The sequence below is a fragment of the Rutilus rutilus genome (assembly GCF_951802725.1).
Source record: "Rutilus rutilus genome assembly, chromosome: 16".
Lineage (NCBI taxonomy): Eukaryota > Metazoa > Chordata > Actinopteri > Cypriniformes > Leuciscidae > Rutilus > Rutilus rutilus.
In genome coordinates, this window is record NC_140224.1 from 34,612,941 (window position 1) to 34,628,948 (window position 16,008).

General features: G+C 38.1%; 1 protein-coding gene across 1 annotated transcript in view; it reads right to left on the reverse strand.

The window, feature by feature from the left end:
• fdxr (ferredoxin reductase) overlaps nt 1-3,381 on the reverse strand; it is a 31,955-nt gene extending 28,574 nt beyond the window's left edge. The window contains exons 1-3 of the mRNA XM_084434749.1: nt 3,242-3,381; nt 2,645-2,889; nt 2,107-2,198 (exon numbers count right to left, since the gene is read on the reverse strand). Coding sequence (XP_084290875.1) covers nt 2,107-2,198; nt 2,645-2,741 — 189 coding nt within the window. The 5' untranslated portion in view covers nt 2,742-2,889; nt 3,242-3,381. The remainder of the gene's footprint in view (nt 1-2,106; nt 2,199-2,644; nt 2,890-3,241) is intronic.
• Between the last annotated feature and the right edge of the window lie 12,627 nt (nt 3,382-16,008).

The following is a 16,008-nucleotide window of genomic DNA, read 5'->3' on the forward strand; positions in this document are numbered from 1 at the left end:
GTGATTCAACCTGCAATTCCTCTTTTTTTTATATTTCTGTGGTTGGATTGTTAGTCTTCATCCAAGTGCCAGAACAGTGTGTTCTGCGTTTATGTCAAAACCTGTAATGTTGCAACATTATTATATTCTGTGGAAAACAGAGATAAGATCTGCCGATGTAGTGTAAAGGTAAACCTCAAGAGAGCTGCTGTAAAATATCAAGCCCTGCTGGATGCCGTCCAACAAAAACTAAAGAAGCTCACGGCCCTTTACCGTTTCACTCCGTGTTGCCGTGTGTATGCGGTGCGCACGTGCTATAGTGCTTTCACATATGCTGTGTTTGCAGTGCGCAACTGATCCGCTGCTGTACCACAAACACATACTCAATATTTGTATTTCAAATCCAGAAGTTATCAGCAACTTTTATTTTAAAAAAAGGTTTGTCAGCATTGCGATTCTCTTTGTACACATATACTCTTTAATAGACGTTTAAACACAATTTAAACAACGTATTATTCAGTGCTACTTCTATATAGATTTATATTAAGTTGCTCAAGCAAGTGGTAAAATATTTAACCATGTAGACTACTTATACTAAAATCGCAAACATTTTAAATTAAAACTTAAAATTGACTAAAACAGCCGACTCTCGTGCCTTTTCTTTTGCATTTACATTTTAATACAATAAATCTTGCATGTCACAAAGAACTTGTTTTTCCACCTCCACGAATGAGACAAGTGTTGTTTATTATGTCGCCTTGCCTTGTTGAGGTAAATTGTAGGCTAGTTCTCCATGAGAGTCGGCTGTTTTTGTCAATTTTAAGTTTAATTAAAAATTTTCAGATTTTATTAAAAGTAGGCTACATGGTTAAATATTTTACCACTTGCTTGAGCAACTTAATATATAAATCTATATAGAAGTAGCATTGAATATTATGTTGTTTAAATTGTGTTTAAACATCTATTAAATAGTGTATATGTGCACAAAGAGAATCACAATGCTGACAAAACTTTTTTTAAATAAAAGTTGCTGATAACTTCTGGATAAAAAAAAAAAAAAAAATTGAGTATGTGTTTGTGGTACAGCAGCGGATCAGTTGCGCACTGCAAACGCAGCATATGTGAAAGCAGTATAGCACGTGCGGCTCCTGCACCGCATACACACTGCACATGGAGTACACTAAAGCCACAGGACACTTACTATAGGGAATCTTGTGGGAAAATGTATTAGCTGTTTTCAGTAAAGTTAGTCGACCTAAAACTGCTACTGTAAGATGATATGTTTCCTGGTCAGACAGTCATTATGTGAACCCTGGGAATTAAAGGGATAGTTCACTTTGAAATTAATTTTTGATATGTTTTAGCTTACCTCAAGGGCATCCAAGATGTAGGTGTCTTTGTTTCCGCAGTAGTTTCAATTTTGATATTTTTAGGTCAAACCGTTCTTGTCTGTCAGTCATATAATGCAGGTCGATGGTCACTGGCTCAAAACACAAGCACAGAGTCCAAATTAAAACAATTCCCCATCGTCCAAATTAAACAATTCCCCATCATAAGTACACATTGATGGCCTAAGACACGAAACGAGCGGTTTGTGTGAGAAAACGAACAGTATTTATATCGTTGTTATCTCTTGAAAACAGCACACGTCCAAATGATCTGACGGCGCGGGTATAGATATATACACTAGATGTCGCTTGGCTACGGTTTCGTTCCAATGAACTGCAGTAGCCAAGGCGACATCTATGTATATATCTATACCCGCCCGCGCCATCAGATCATTTGGACGTGTGCTGTGTTAAAGAGATAACAACGATATAAATACAGTTTGTTTGCTCACACAAACCGCTCGTTTCGTGTCTTAGGCCATCAATGTGTACTTACGATGGGGAATTGTTTAATTTGGACGATGGGGAATTGTTTTAATTTGGACTCTGTGCTTGTGTTTTGAGACAGTGACCATCGACCTGCATTATATGACTGACAGACAAGAACGGTTTGACCTAAAAATATCAAAATTGAAACTACTGCGGGAAAAAAGACACCTACATCTTGGATGCCCTTGAGGTAAGCTAAAACATAGCAAAATTTTATTTCAAAGTGAACTATCCCTTTAATAACACAAACCTTCAAGAGCTGTTGTGCTGTGTAAAATCCAGCAGGACCTCCTCCTACAATACACACTCTTGGACCGGACGCAGAGGAAAACCCACGCACACCTGACAGATGACAGAAACACAATAATCTGACATTATGCAACAATGCATAGAGCAATCAGATTTTTATCAGAAGAGTCTGTCTATCTATCTATCTATCTATCTATCTATCTATCTATCTATCTATCTATCTATCTAATCACCTGTCTGTGAGCCCTCTATAACATTTAAACTGACTTTTTTCACTTTTCTAAACTTCACACATATGGCTGTCAAGCCAACAGTCAATCTTGGCAAAGTTGGCAAACTTTATCTTTATCAAACGTTAATCCTAAAACATGCTAAGCTCAATACTGTATCCAATATATTAACATGCATAATGATGAGAGGTAGAAGTATTGCAGCAGTAATGACCCACACACTCTAAATATGTTTCTACAAAATTACAGATTCCCTCAAGAGTCATGACGTCATCATTAGAAACAAGAGTGTCATCGTTATAAACTCACCGCCTTCAGCTGGCAGACATCGATATGCGCGCGACAGGCTGTGGATCTTCTTTACAGACCCTTTCATAAGGTTTATCATTGTTGTCATCCTCTTCATCAGACGTAATGCGGATAAAAACAGCAGTCCAAGTCCAACAATGACTCCGTTATGAACCCAAAAGCGGCTTATGGAGCTTTGATCCCTCAGCGCGTGCTCTTATTGTGTCACAATCCGTGGAGTTGTATTTATGTATTCATTTCTGAAACTTCATGAAATAAAACTGATATAGATCTGTATTGAAGAGTTGCATGATCCATAACTGGACTCTGCTTCCGATTGCACTAAATATTTTGCATTCGGTATATTAAGAGTAAAATAAAAGTGTAGGCTTTTGAGACGTTGAGTGCAAAAATAAAGGCGAAAGGTGAAAATGTTTAGATGTGGACATGCCGACTATCACAGCAGAGCTGACCATCTATATTAAAAACCAATAACACGCAGTCAATTCAGGTACGTCAGATACGTTGCATACGACAACATCAGTCGATTAATCAGTGATAAATACTGCATGAAAAAGTGACAATTAAAAAAATAGCGCATTTAAAAGGAAATCTTACTTCTGTTCAAAGTGTGCATCACTTAAAGTTCACCGTGACGAACAAATGCTCCGATTAAACGTTCCTCCTTTCTAAATGTGCCACTTTCCTCTGTCTTTTGTTGATCCCAATTCCCCCTATTCATGTAGGACCAACTGCTCTTTATTCCTCGTAGTTTGTGCTTTCACTGTTCATCTTAGTGATTTTAGGTTATCAGTTCAGCCTTGACTGAAGGTCTCTCTCTCGCAGAGGCCATCATCAAGGCCATTGATCGTGTGTGTGTGTGTGTGTGTGTGTGTGTGTGTGTGTGTTTGTGTTGTCGTGTCTGCTCAATACAATCCTTCTCGGTTTATGTGCTTAAGTTACTGCATGTGCCAGACATTTGCTTTGTAAAAAAGAACAAGAAAAGGTGCAGTGAATGGAAATAACTCAGTTATTGCTCAACTGTCTACATATTGCTCAACAAGTAGGCTACATTCATTGTGATGTGTATATTTTGAGTGATAAGGATTCATTTCTTTGAAGAGTAGTAAGCGAAAATAAATTGCATAATTTTCCCAACATCGCTGTCATTCCAAACTGCATGACTTTCTTCCGTGGACCACAAAAGCAGAAGTTCTTGACTGTTCATGTTTTTCCTTCCTATTATGAAATTTGGATGATTGACAGCTTTTCAAGCGGCTGCCAACTCTCATGCATTCAGCTCACGTTATTGACACATTTCACACGCTCTCACACGCAGAGAAAAATCCCAAAGCAAAGAGGACACGTGACTAACCCCGACAGACAAGTGCACGCAGGTTACTTTAATTATGAAGCAAATTATCCACTCTCAGATTCTGTCAATTTTATTACGAAATTCAAGCAAATCTGGCGCTTGTAAATGTGCCGTGACAGATCGCTGTAGTGAGTCAGATCAAGCGACACGTGAACCGATCTCTTACTCTTTACTACTAGATAATAGTAGGCTAGGCTAAATAAACACGAATGAGCAATAGGTATGTTGAAAGATACAGTAGACTTACCGCAATGTAGGCTATTCCTCATAATATCGTAGAGTACACCTATTTAGCTAAATATGTGCACTATATTACATAGGCCTAGGCTAGATTTTACATATCATTAAAATATTATAACATTGTTATTATAGCCTAATAAAAACCGCATTATATTTGAGTTGTTATTTTTAACCTTTAGGCTAGCTAATAATAATAGCCTACCAGCTTGCAGGGCTCCCTGTAGGCTATGTTTACAATGATTTATTTATTTATTTTTTTGAGAAAAATGAACATGTAGCCTATCTACCTAATATTTATCCAAACGAATTGATATTGAATCAAGATCGGAATCAAATCATGAAATTTGTGTCAAGCAATAATAAAAACAGTACAATCCATTGTAAACATAGTAACATATTGTCACTAAACTTTATCAAATTCTATCTAGTTATCAAATGTTTTGACAATCAAAAAACACTTATTTGTGATGCAAGTTTTTTTTTTTTTTTTTGATGATTACAGTCTGGGGTTGAGAAGTCTATGTTCTTATTTAGTTGGATGGAGTTGGAATTAAACCTAGACTTATTTAAAGACAGGGAAAAGTCTGCTGTGAAGAGGAGAGTCTGTTGCACTAATGTTAGGGGACTGGGAGTCATTAAGTTTTTGGTGCTGTTAATGAAACAATAAAAATGTATGTCATTGGCTATGTAATATTGTCATTTCATTTTATAAAATCAAAAAGGCACTCAATGCCATGCTGTTTCGATTATGCGTGCACTCCACTTTGTGTTGTGCCAAACAGCATCCATATTCACTGCATTCATGGCCTCTTGTCTGTGACAGTTTCGTTTTATTAGCTATGGGCGATTTTCCTTGAAAGAGAAACTCAACCGTGAATTATTCAAGTCACCTTGAATGCGGCCACATGTGTCCTTGTGTTAAGTGTTTATTTTTTTGCGCATAGAGACACGATAAGATGTCAAATGAAGATCACAGCCGATAAGAAAAGACAACTTTTTTTTTCTTTTTTTTTTTTTTTTTGATGTAGCAACAAGATTTAGCGAATAGGTTTGAAATAATTATGAAGGTAAATATCCTTAACTCAAACTCAAAGCGATTGAAGTAAAAACACCAAATAAATAGCAACTTTTATTGATTAGTTTAGGAACCACTAAATATCGCAGAACAAATGATGCATTCCTTGGGTTGAGTCACGTGCACTGGACTGAAGCTGTAGTCAAACACGCATGGCTGGATAATTGAAGTTAGAAACAAAACTTGAGTGAAACTTGAGTGAAAGAATAGGCTATCGGTGCTTTCTTACAATACAAAGAATTTGAACAACTTCCTCTTACATGTTCAAACATGAAGATGAGATTTCAAGGAACATGCATTTCAGTGTTAGAGTATTTTAGGATTACATTTCAGAAACAAATTAGCACTAACAGCTGAGGAAGTGCCTTATTTAAAACACATCACTCTTATTCTTTGACTTCGTTTGGAAAGTGAGGCAAAACCTTCATGACTTGTTTATTTTTAATTAAACTGTCAATAAAACGGAAGTAATCTAAATGAACACCTGCGAAAGGCTTGCGTCTGTGTCAAGATTTTATCGTTTACAGTTTACTGGCCATGTGCATTTAAAAGCTATCAAATTATCTCGAATGAATAACGCACATTATAGAGCAGCTCTGTGCATTTTACTTAGCGCACTACAAACATGACCTTGAACACATGCGATAATGCGTTCATTTGTGGTTACAGTATGCAAGTATCCAGGGTGCAATAATATGTACAAATGCTCTAGGCTTAATGAAACCATTTCACTTTCCAAATGAGTCCTTTTTTTCCATCTCACGTTCTGTTCAGGGATCACAGACTGTGCCTCTGCTGCACCTTTAACATGATTTAATATTTGTTCACCATTGTTGTTTGTCTTTTGAAGTGGACTTAACTACTGTAACTGCTCGATTCCAGACTTTAAATGGATAATGAATGATTTGTTTAACTGCATCTTGCTTAAGGAAACTCTGAAAGCAAATTCATTGGTCACGTGATAGATGATAGACGAAACAAACAGAGACCAACATGCCCTCATAAACATGAGCCAGATGAGGACGTTTCCCTATTCACTAGGCCAGTGGTGTTTCAATGGTAGACCGCGATCTGGTTCCAAAACCAGGTTCCTAAAATCCTTAAGAGTGCGTTTGCTCAGCTTTTTATGCCTTTCTGCTTATAAGACAAGAATTAACCACGTTTAAAATACTCATGAATGTGTTCACAATTCAACCGTGTTGTGTCAGATCAATAAGCAAGTCATAATTTTGACTTTTAAATCTCGACTTTTAAGAGTTTAGAGATATTTTGCTGGTAACACTTTCGAATAATTGTCTATGTAACATTAATAAGTAATGCAGGAGGTAATGCAGGACTAATGAGTAGTTCTACATTAACACTTCAGCTACTACCATTAACTAATATGGAAACAAGCTTAACTAATCAGTAGCCTAAGTAATGTCGAATTTAGGACTAAGATTGTTCCTTAGGTAATCAATAATTGCTTAATGAGAGCATTCTCATGAAGAACTAATAGGTAATTATGACAAATTATAAAGAATTACTAATTTATTACTAATCACAACATTAACGTGTCTGAGACGTTAGCAATTGTCTTTTTTTTTTCTCTCAACGAGGTCATAAAATGCATCAGTACTCAAGTGTCTCAGACACACGATATAATATTCTTAATAATTAGTCAGTTAGTTAATTGTTAATGAAGCTTATCTCATTAAGTAATTATTGATTACATAATAATGAACTATCTCCTAAATTTGACATTACTTACTGATTAGTAAAGCGTGTTTCCATATTAGTTAATGGTAGTAGCTGAAGTGTTAATGTAGTGCTAGTCCTGCATTACTTCCTGCATAGTTACTTATTAATGACGGACCACTATTCTAAAGTGTTACCATTTTGCTTTCTGTGGAGGGTGGATCCTCTGCTCTGCTAATTGGTCTTTCATGCAAGTTGTCTTGTGTCCTTAAAAGGGGCAAACTACCCTGGCGTGCGATTCAAAGCCAACTACAGTCATGGTCAAAATTGATGGCACCCCTGATAAATATGATAAAAAATGGCTGTAAAAAAAAATTCTGCATTGTTTATCCTTTTGATCTTTCCTTCAAAAATTTCGCAAAAATCTAACCTTTCATTGAAGTAAAAGAATTGAAATTGGGGGATAAATCACATTATGAAATAAATGTTTTTCTCCAAAACACGCTGGCCATAATTGTTGGCACCCCTAGAATTTTTTATGAGAAAAATATCTCTGAAGTATATTCCCATTGATATTTACATTTTTAAGTAACCAGGGTGACTAGGAACATGAAATTGTCCAGCTATGACTTCTTGTTTCACAGGAGTTTAAATATGAGGAAACACAAAGGCCAAATTCCCTTGCTCATCCATCACAATGAGTAAAACCACAGAATATAGTTCTGATGTGCAGTAAAAGATTGTTGAGCTTCACAAAATAGAAAGAGGCTGTAAGAAAATATCTAAAGAATTGAAAATCCCCATTTTGACCATCAGGGCAATAATTAAGAAGTTATAATCAACTAAAGATTTTACGAATCTGCCAGGAAGAGGACGTGTGTCTATATTGTCTTAATGCACGGTGAGGAGGAAAGTTTGAGTGGCCAAAGACTCTTCAAGGATCACAGATGGAGAATCGCAGAGATTACTGGAGTCTTGTGTCAGGGTTCTGTCACTTCGGTCTAGTTAATTTCTTGGTTTTGTGACAGAGCTCTGACGCTCCCTGTTTTGTCTCGTCTCTGTGTGAGTGCGCGGTTCCGAGCGTGCTCGTGCCGTGCACTCACTTGTCTACGTGCCTTGTTTTATGTGCGGGGCATGGTGTTTGGATCCCGACACGTCTGTCTAGTTAAGTTTCGGTTCTGTGTCGGGATTCGGACATCAATGCTCCGCGTGTTTGTTTTCTTTTGTGAGCGCACGGAATGAGCTTTCGCTCGTTCTCGTGCGCTCTGTCTTGTCACGTGAGCGCGCGGTTTTGAGTTCGCTCGAGCCGCGCGCTCTTCTGTCTGCGTGTGTTTTTTCTTGTCTTGTGCTGTGTAGCACAAAGCTTGTTTTTCACTGGCTGTGTGCTTTCATGTTATGTTTTGTGTGAACACGTGGCTTATGAGTTTTCACTAGCTGCGTGCTCATGTCTCGTTTTGTGTTCTTGTCCTGTTTGTTGTGAGCCCATGGCTTGTCATGTGTTTCCTTGTGCCATGTGCTCTCCTGTCGATTGTCTAACCCCGCCCACCTTGTTACCTGATTATTGATTCATTTTCCCCACCTGTCCTCCCTCGTTACCTGCTTTGTTTGCTCTCCCTATTTATTCTCCTTGTGTTTGCAGTCCTGTGCTGGTTCGTTGTCGTATCTATGCTGTGTGTTTCCCGGCTGTCAAGTCAAGCTGAGTCAAGTCTTGTCTGTCTTGTTTTTCCCCCTCGGGGTAGTTTTGTTTGTATTTGTTTTATTTTATGCTTAATAAAAGCCCATTTGATCTGCATGTGAGTCCTCGCTACTTCCACCTACCCAAACCCTGACATCTTGGGGGTCAGAAAGCTTACAAAAAAATATATCAAACAACCCCTACATCCCCACATGTTGTTTGGGAGGGTTTCAAGAAAAATCCTCCTCGCTCCTCCAAAAACAAACTCCAGCATATTCAGTGGTCAGACACGACTTCAAAAGGGACCGGATTCTGTGGTCAGATGAAACAAAACAAAAAGGGCTTTTTGGCAGCAAACCCACCAGATGTGTTTGGTGCAAACAGGGATGAAGAGTACCCCACAGGGCCGTGCACAGACATTTTGAGGGGCAGTAGCCTGAACCAAAAAAAAGGGGCACTAAGGGGGTGGTTGCTTGTTAACACAAATTATCCAGTTATTACAAAATATACACTTAAAAGAGAAACAGCACACACTCAAATACATTTTAGACTTTATTGTAGATGTTTTGATAGAACATCACAATTACACATTGCTGATAATAACATAAACTATTTGCTGTTTTACATTTTTATATTTACCTGTTCCATTTACAGCAACACTTTTTTTATTTGGTACCATGTCCTGAAAGATCTTGATAACCTAATTTTTTATGATTCACAATTACACATTGGTGATAATAACAGAAACTATTTACCATTTTACATTTTGGTATTTACCTTTTCCTTTTACAGCAAAACCTTTCTATTTGGTACCATGTCCTAAAATATCTTAAAGGTCCCATTGCATGGATTATTTTATTATTTTAGAATGTTTCCTGGGGTGCCCTTATAATGTTAGTATGTTTTTAAGATCAAAAGTTGTTATAATTTAGAAATAAAAGGCATATTTCCTAGCCTGATTTTAGCCTCTGATTTGAACGCTCTGTTTGAAGGGGTGTGTCTGCTGTGAGACTTCAGTGTAAACGCCCACTGCTGTGATTGGCTGCTGTGAGACTTCAGTGTAAACGCCCACTGCTGTGATTGGCTGTGAGACTTCAGTGTAAACGCCCACTGCTGTGATTGGCTGACATGCTTGCATATGAAATAGCTAGCATTACATGTGGAACTCTCTCGAATACTTTTACTATTACAGCTGTTATACGTTTTTACTATTACAGCTATTGAGATTAACGAATCGTGAGAAGTTTTTTAAGTATTTAGATCTATTCCCATCACATAAAAGGTTGCAGTGATGAGCATTGAGCAAATGACAGTCTGTTGATCGCGTGAATGAAGATCTTATCATTGCAACAGTTTCTGGACTCTCACTAATGCTTTCACCAATGCAAACATGAGGTAAGTACAGTAAGAGCTTCGTTGTGCAGCGTAACAACGTCATTGATTTCATAACGAGTTTTGGCAAGTGTCCAGATAAACTCGCACTGTGTGATTGACAGCTTGGGCGATTGGAAAGGGATTGTTCTTTGATCACTTTCTGTATATAGGCTATATTAATCACAGTTTAAGTACGATTATTTTCATCCTAAGAGAAACGACGTGAAGTTGATCGTTTAGTCACTGGCTTGATTTACTGATGCATAAACAGTATTGAACTTCGGTCTAGTTAATTTCTTGGTTTTGTGACAGAGCTCTGACGCTCCCTGTTTTGTCTCGTCTCTGTGTGAGTGCGCGGTTCCGAGCGTGCTCGTGCCGTGCACTCACTTGTCTACGTGCCTTGTTTTATGTGCGGGGCATGGTGTTTGGATCCCGACACGTCTGTCTAGTTAAGTTTCGGTTCTGTGTCGGGATTCGGACATCAATGCTCCGCGTGTTTGTTTTCTTTTGTGAGCGCACGGAATGAGCTTTCGCTCGTTCTCGTGCGCTCTGTCTTGTCACGTGAGCGCGCGGTTTTGAGTTCGCTCGAGCCGCGCGCTCTTCTGTCTGCGTGTGTTTTTTCTTGTCTTGTGCTGTGTAGCACAAAGCTTGTTTTTCACTGGCTGTGTGCTTTCATGTTATGTTTTGTGTGAACACGTGGCTTATGAGTTTTCACTAGCTGCGTGCTCATGTCTCGTTTTGTGTTCTTGTCCTGTTTGTTGTGAGCCCATGGCTTGTCATGTGTTTCCTTGTGCCATGTGCTCTCCTGTCGATTGTCTAACCCCGCCCACCTTGTTACCTGATTATTGATTCATTTTCCCCACCTGTCCTCCCTCGTTACCTGCTTTGTTTGCTCTCCCTATTTATTCTCCTTGTGTTTGCAGTCCTGTGCTGGTTCGTTGTCGTATCTATGCTGTGTGTTTCCCTGCTGTCAAGTCAAGCTGAGTCAAGTCTTGTCTTTCCCCCTCGGGGTAGTTTTGTTTGTATTTGTTTTATTTTATGCTTAATAAAAGCCCATTTGATCTGCATGTGAGTCCTCGCTACTTCCACCTACCCAAACCCTGACATCTTGGGGGTCAGAAAGCTTACAAAAAAAATATATCAAACAACCCCTACATCCCCACATGTTGTTTGGGAGGGTTTCAAGAAAAATCCTCCTCGCTCCTCCAAAAACAAACTCCAGCATATTCAGAGGTCAGACACGACTTCAAAAGGGACCGGATTCTGTGGTCAGATGAAACAAAACAAAAAGGGCTTTTTGGCAGCAAACCCACCAGATGTGTTTGGTGCAAACAGGGATGAAGAGTACCCCATGCCTACGGTTAAATATACTGCTGGATCTTATATGTTGTGGGCCTATTTATTTGCTGGAGGTCCTGGACATCTTGTTCAGATACATGGTATTATGGATTCTAGCAAATACATAGGCCGTGGTTGGATCTTCCATCAGGACAACGGTCCAAAACAAACATCAAAATCAACACAAAAATGGGTAACTGAGCACAAAATGAAGCTTCTGCCATGACCGTCCCAGTCCCCTAAACTGAACCATATAGAAAATGAGTGGGATGAACTGAAGAGAAGAAGCACCAACATGAACTTGTGAATCTGAAGGATCTGGAGAGCTTCTGTATGGAGGAATGGTCTCTGATCTCTTGTCAGGTGTTCTCCAAACTCATCAGGCATTATAGGAGAAGACTCAGATCTGTTATCTTGGCAAAAGGACATTGCAGAAAGTATTTAATAACAGGGTGCCAACAATTATGGCCAGCGTGTTTTGGAGAAAAACATTTATTTCATAATGTGATTTACGCCCCCCTTTCAGTTCTTTTACTTCAATGAAAGGTGAGATTTTTGTGAATTTTTTTAATGAAAGATCAAAAGGATAAACAATGGATTTATTCTGACTTACTCTGAAATGATTAACTCAAGTAATAATAATAATAATAATAATAATTCATTACATTTATATAGCGCTTTTCTCTGCACTCAAAGCGCTGTACATATAGAAGGGGGGAATCTCCTCAACCACCAATGATTAAGTAGATTATGTTAAATCCATAACACCACAGATCTACGCTCAGGATAGCATCAGACTAAACCTTAGTGGAGCATTGGAGCACGCGACTGATGTTTTAGAGCTCAGACTAACGTTTCGGCATTAGTCAATGTATATTTAGAGTCCGTTTAGAGCAACAGTGTGTTGTTAGACCAATCTAAATAGGGTAAGCCTCAACATCTGATTATTGTACTTTTACTCTAACTAAGTGTACGTGGGAAACCATGGCATGATTATTCAATGTTAATGGTCGTGACCTCTGGTTAGATATAGTTTTAACCTAGTTGAGTGTGTCCAGATCTCTAGTGTTCCAAAAAACTGCAGATATGCAGCTCTGGGCATCTATTGTGATGATGCACAATACAATAAAATCGTTTGATAAAGAGTCTGAGAATCAAAAGGCTTTAATAAATTCACTGTATAAAAAAAACAAAAAAAAGACTCATAGAATAACATCCTGTTATGTGCAGGCCCAGATGTTTTATCAAACAAACAAAAATAGTCCAAAATCGGACACATAGGAGAAATCACAGGGGGAAAATAACTCCACAGCATAGACAATACAGAACTAGTCCATAAAACCGAAAGAAAAACATTATTCCCCCTGATTACTGATGATGGAGAACGCAGTTGCATTTCCCTCAGGTCAAAGCCCAACTCCGCCTCACACACAGTAAATCAGGACCCACTCCTTGAGAGAACTGATGGGAAAATCCTTAAAATTTCCCTCGAGGATTGCATAAGGGGACAGGGGATCTAGTTGTTTCACTCGTTCATTTAAGCCAGTACAAAATAGGGAAATCAGTTCACTGCCTGGTATGGGAATGCAAAGTCTGCTTGTCCTGTTTGCTGTCACATGCAGGACAGGCAAGAAAGAGGAGAAGGAGAGGCGGATCCGAACTGCAGCCAAAACCAGAAACGTATGCGAATTACAGGGATAAACTGACTCAACAACTAAGCAACAGCATAGACCATACAGAAAAATGAACTGAAACTGAGGACTTAAACCAGACCTAGCCAACAAAGGACAATAGGAAACTACACCAGTGAAATTATCAATAACGAGGGAAACCAAATCCGTAAACAAATGTGAAGCGGTAACATAGGGAACAAAAGGCACAGGAACAGAAACGCAGGGAAACAATGAAAAACGAAACCAAAAGACTATAAAACAGAATGAAAACCTATGTGTATGTTATAATAATAGATTGAAGATACAAAAAAAAAAAAAGATTATAAAGTACTGTTCTATATTTACTATACAATAACATTTATTATTACACTGCTCTGTGGAATACTTGATTCTGATTGGTCAATCGCACAATTCATGTTATTCCCCGGTAAAAAACTGATAACACAGGCTCATCCGGGTAACTGAAGTCGGCGATTTACGCTTGCTAGTAGGAATGGTTTTCCCTCGTGGAAGTTTTGCGTTTGGTTTTGCTGAAATCAATATTCTGTTTATACAGTTATTTAATTATGTCATCCGGTATCGCAGACTCACTTTCTCTTGTTTCATACAAATGCAGCTGCTGCCATTTTGAGACGATTGCTTTGTATTACAGCAATAGATTACAGTAAAAAAGATAAACGGGAACGATTTTAAAACAGTTTCATCTCAAATTAAATATCTTACCCCTATAGTTATTTATGAGGTGAAATGCCAGGTAATAACTGGTACAGTATGACTGAACCGTATCTCTTAAATGTCCGTCTAGTTTGAACTTGAACTGCTTTCTCCGTGGAAACTTTGCGTTTAAAGAGCTAATAAAATATTCCTACTCAGATCAATATTTCATGTCTAATTATTTACTAATCTGGCAAGTAGCCGGGTGACAAACAGGATAATGTACATCCAGCCGGTTGTTATCTCAGAATAAACCCCTGATGCAAGACCTGATCACCCTGCCAGGGTTTATTCTGAGATAACAACCGGATGTACATTATCCCTTAACATTGTTATTTATCAAAAATCAATATGAACGAGAACATAAAGCTTAGAACTATAGTATTAGTAGGCCCTATGGTTGCATATGTTTTCTCTGTACAAGCTTTCACATTGGGTTTATTGTTGACTACTGAGATAAAATGCTCCTGATCCTGCATGAGATTCACTGGAGGTGAAACACAATTGCCACAATCGTCATATTGTTGAGAGGCTCTTTCTGACTATTTACTGTTGTCATCATTATCCTTGTCTGAATCAGCTGTTTTATTACCCATTTATAATCCACGAGGGTTTGTGCAATTGCATTTATTTTAAATGACTAACATTATGATGGTGAAGCAGATTACGCCACCAACAATGACAGTGGTTTCAGATTCAGTCAGCTTTGCTTTACATTTTTGACAACAAAATAAATAAATAGAAAAAGTCTGTAATTTTTATGTGAATTCAAACTCTGTTATGACATAGTTGAAACCATGATCAGATTCATATATTCACTTTATACTGAAGTTCTGCTAATGATTAGATAGCATATGTCTATGATCTATAGACTTTGACTCCTGAAAACATTTACTAATCATGATATATGGAGTTACACATATTCTGCAAGAAGGTTAAGAGCAGCTCCCTTTGTTTATGCAAGTAATCTGGAACAGTAAACTAAAGTAAAATGATGGAATATAGTCTGTTCTCTGTAAACAGATTTTAAAACTTCACAAGGTCATACATAAGGGAGGTACACAATTTATATTTTCATCCAAAACTGTGTCTGATATTTATTACAATCCTTTGATGCATTATAAATAAAACTGTACCTGTTATGGTGACAGTGAACTTTGTTCTTTCATTCTTCAACTTGTTTGGAAAAAGAATATAAATGTTACTGTCATGTTTGTACTTGGCTTGTAAACACATGTGATGTTAGTTTCTCGTTTACAGGGCCAGCCAAGTCTTTATGGCATTTTCATCCTCTGCATCCCTAAACTTGTTCAATTTAATGCAGCATTGATCAGCTTTTTTAATGCAGTTCCATGAGAAGCTGCAAGCGAGAGTTAATTCTTTATGATAAATGAAAGAACTTGCGTTGCGTAGATCCAAAAATAAATAAATAAAAAATCACTGAAAACTGGCCAAAAAGCTCTCAAGATTTTATTGTCTAGAGGCCACAAATAAAGTGCAAACGTGCAAAAAAAGTGAAAGGTGTGCAGAACGTTTGATGAAGGCACTGATGAAGGTTTGAACCCAAAAACGTTTTGCGTTTGATCACCCCGGCATCTCCATGTCATGCAGTAAGCGCGCTAATACATACAGCTTCCACACTCCACACAAACACTTGGACATGTGCCTATTAATAGCGCATATTTATTTAGGTTAATGTTAGAGCAAGTGGGGATGCTAGACGGATAATTCCTCTTCATGTTTAACCAATCAAATCATGCATACAGTACCGTGATGAAGCGGCATAACCAGCGTGACGTCCCCCTGTAGTCAATAACTGTATCCCTTAAAAGTCATCTTTGATCACCAAAATGACATATTTAAACATTTTTCCTGTGAATTTTTTTTTTGTCATGCCTTAAAAAAGCTTGAATGCAACTCTACACCCATCCTTCATGTAGTATAGATGCTAATTAGCCCCGCCTCCACTCACTCACACCAGCTCTGAGATTCACTCGGCCAACTTATTGAGGTAAACGCTGCATAATAATATCGCTTATTACCATGTCGGACACATAATGGTTATTAATATGATTAGCCTTTTGCTTGACTATGTTCTCAAACAGCTAATAATGTGTTACTAATGTTACACAAACCGCGTTCCTGTTCGCCGTCTCAGAGTCAGACAGCTGCCTTATAACAATCATCAGTAATGCTTTGAACAACTCAGAACGTCAGTGGAGAAAGGCATATAGTTCATCATAA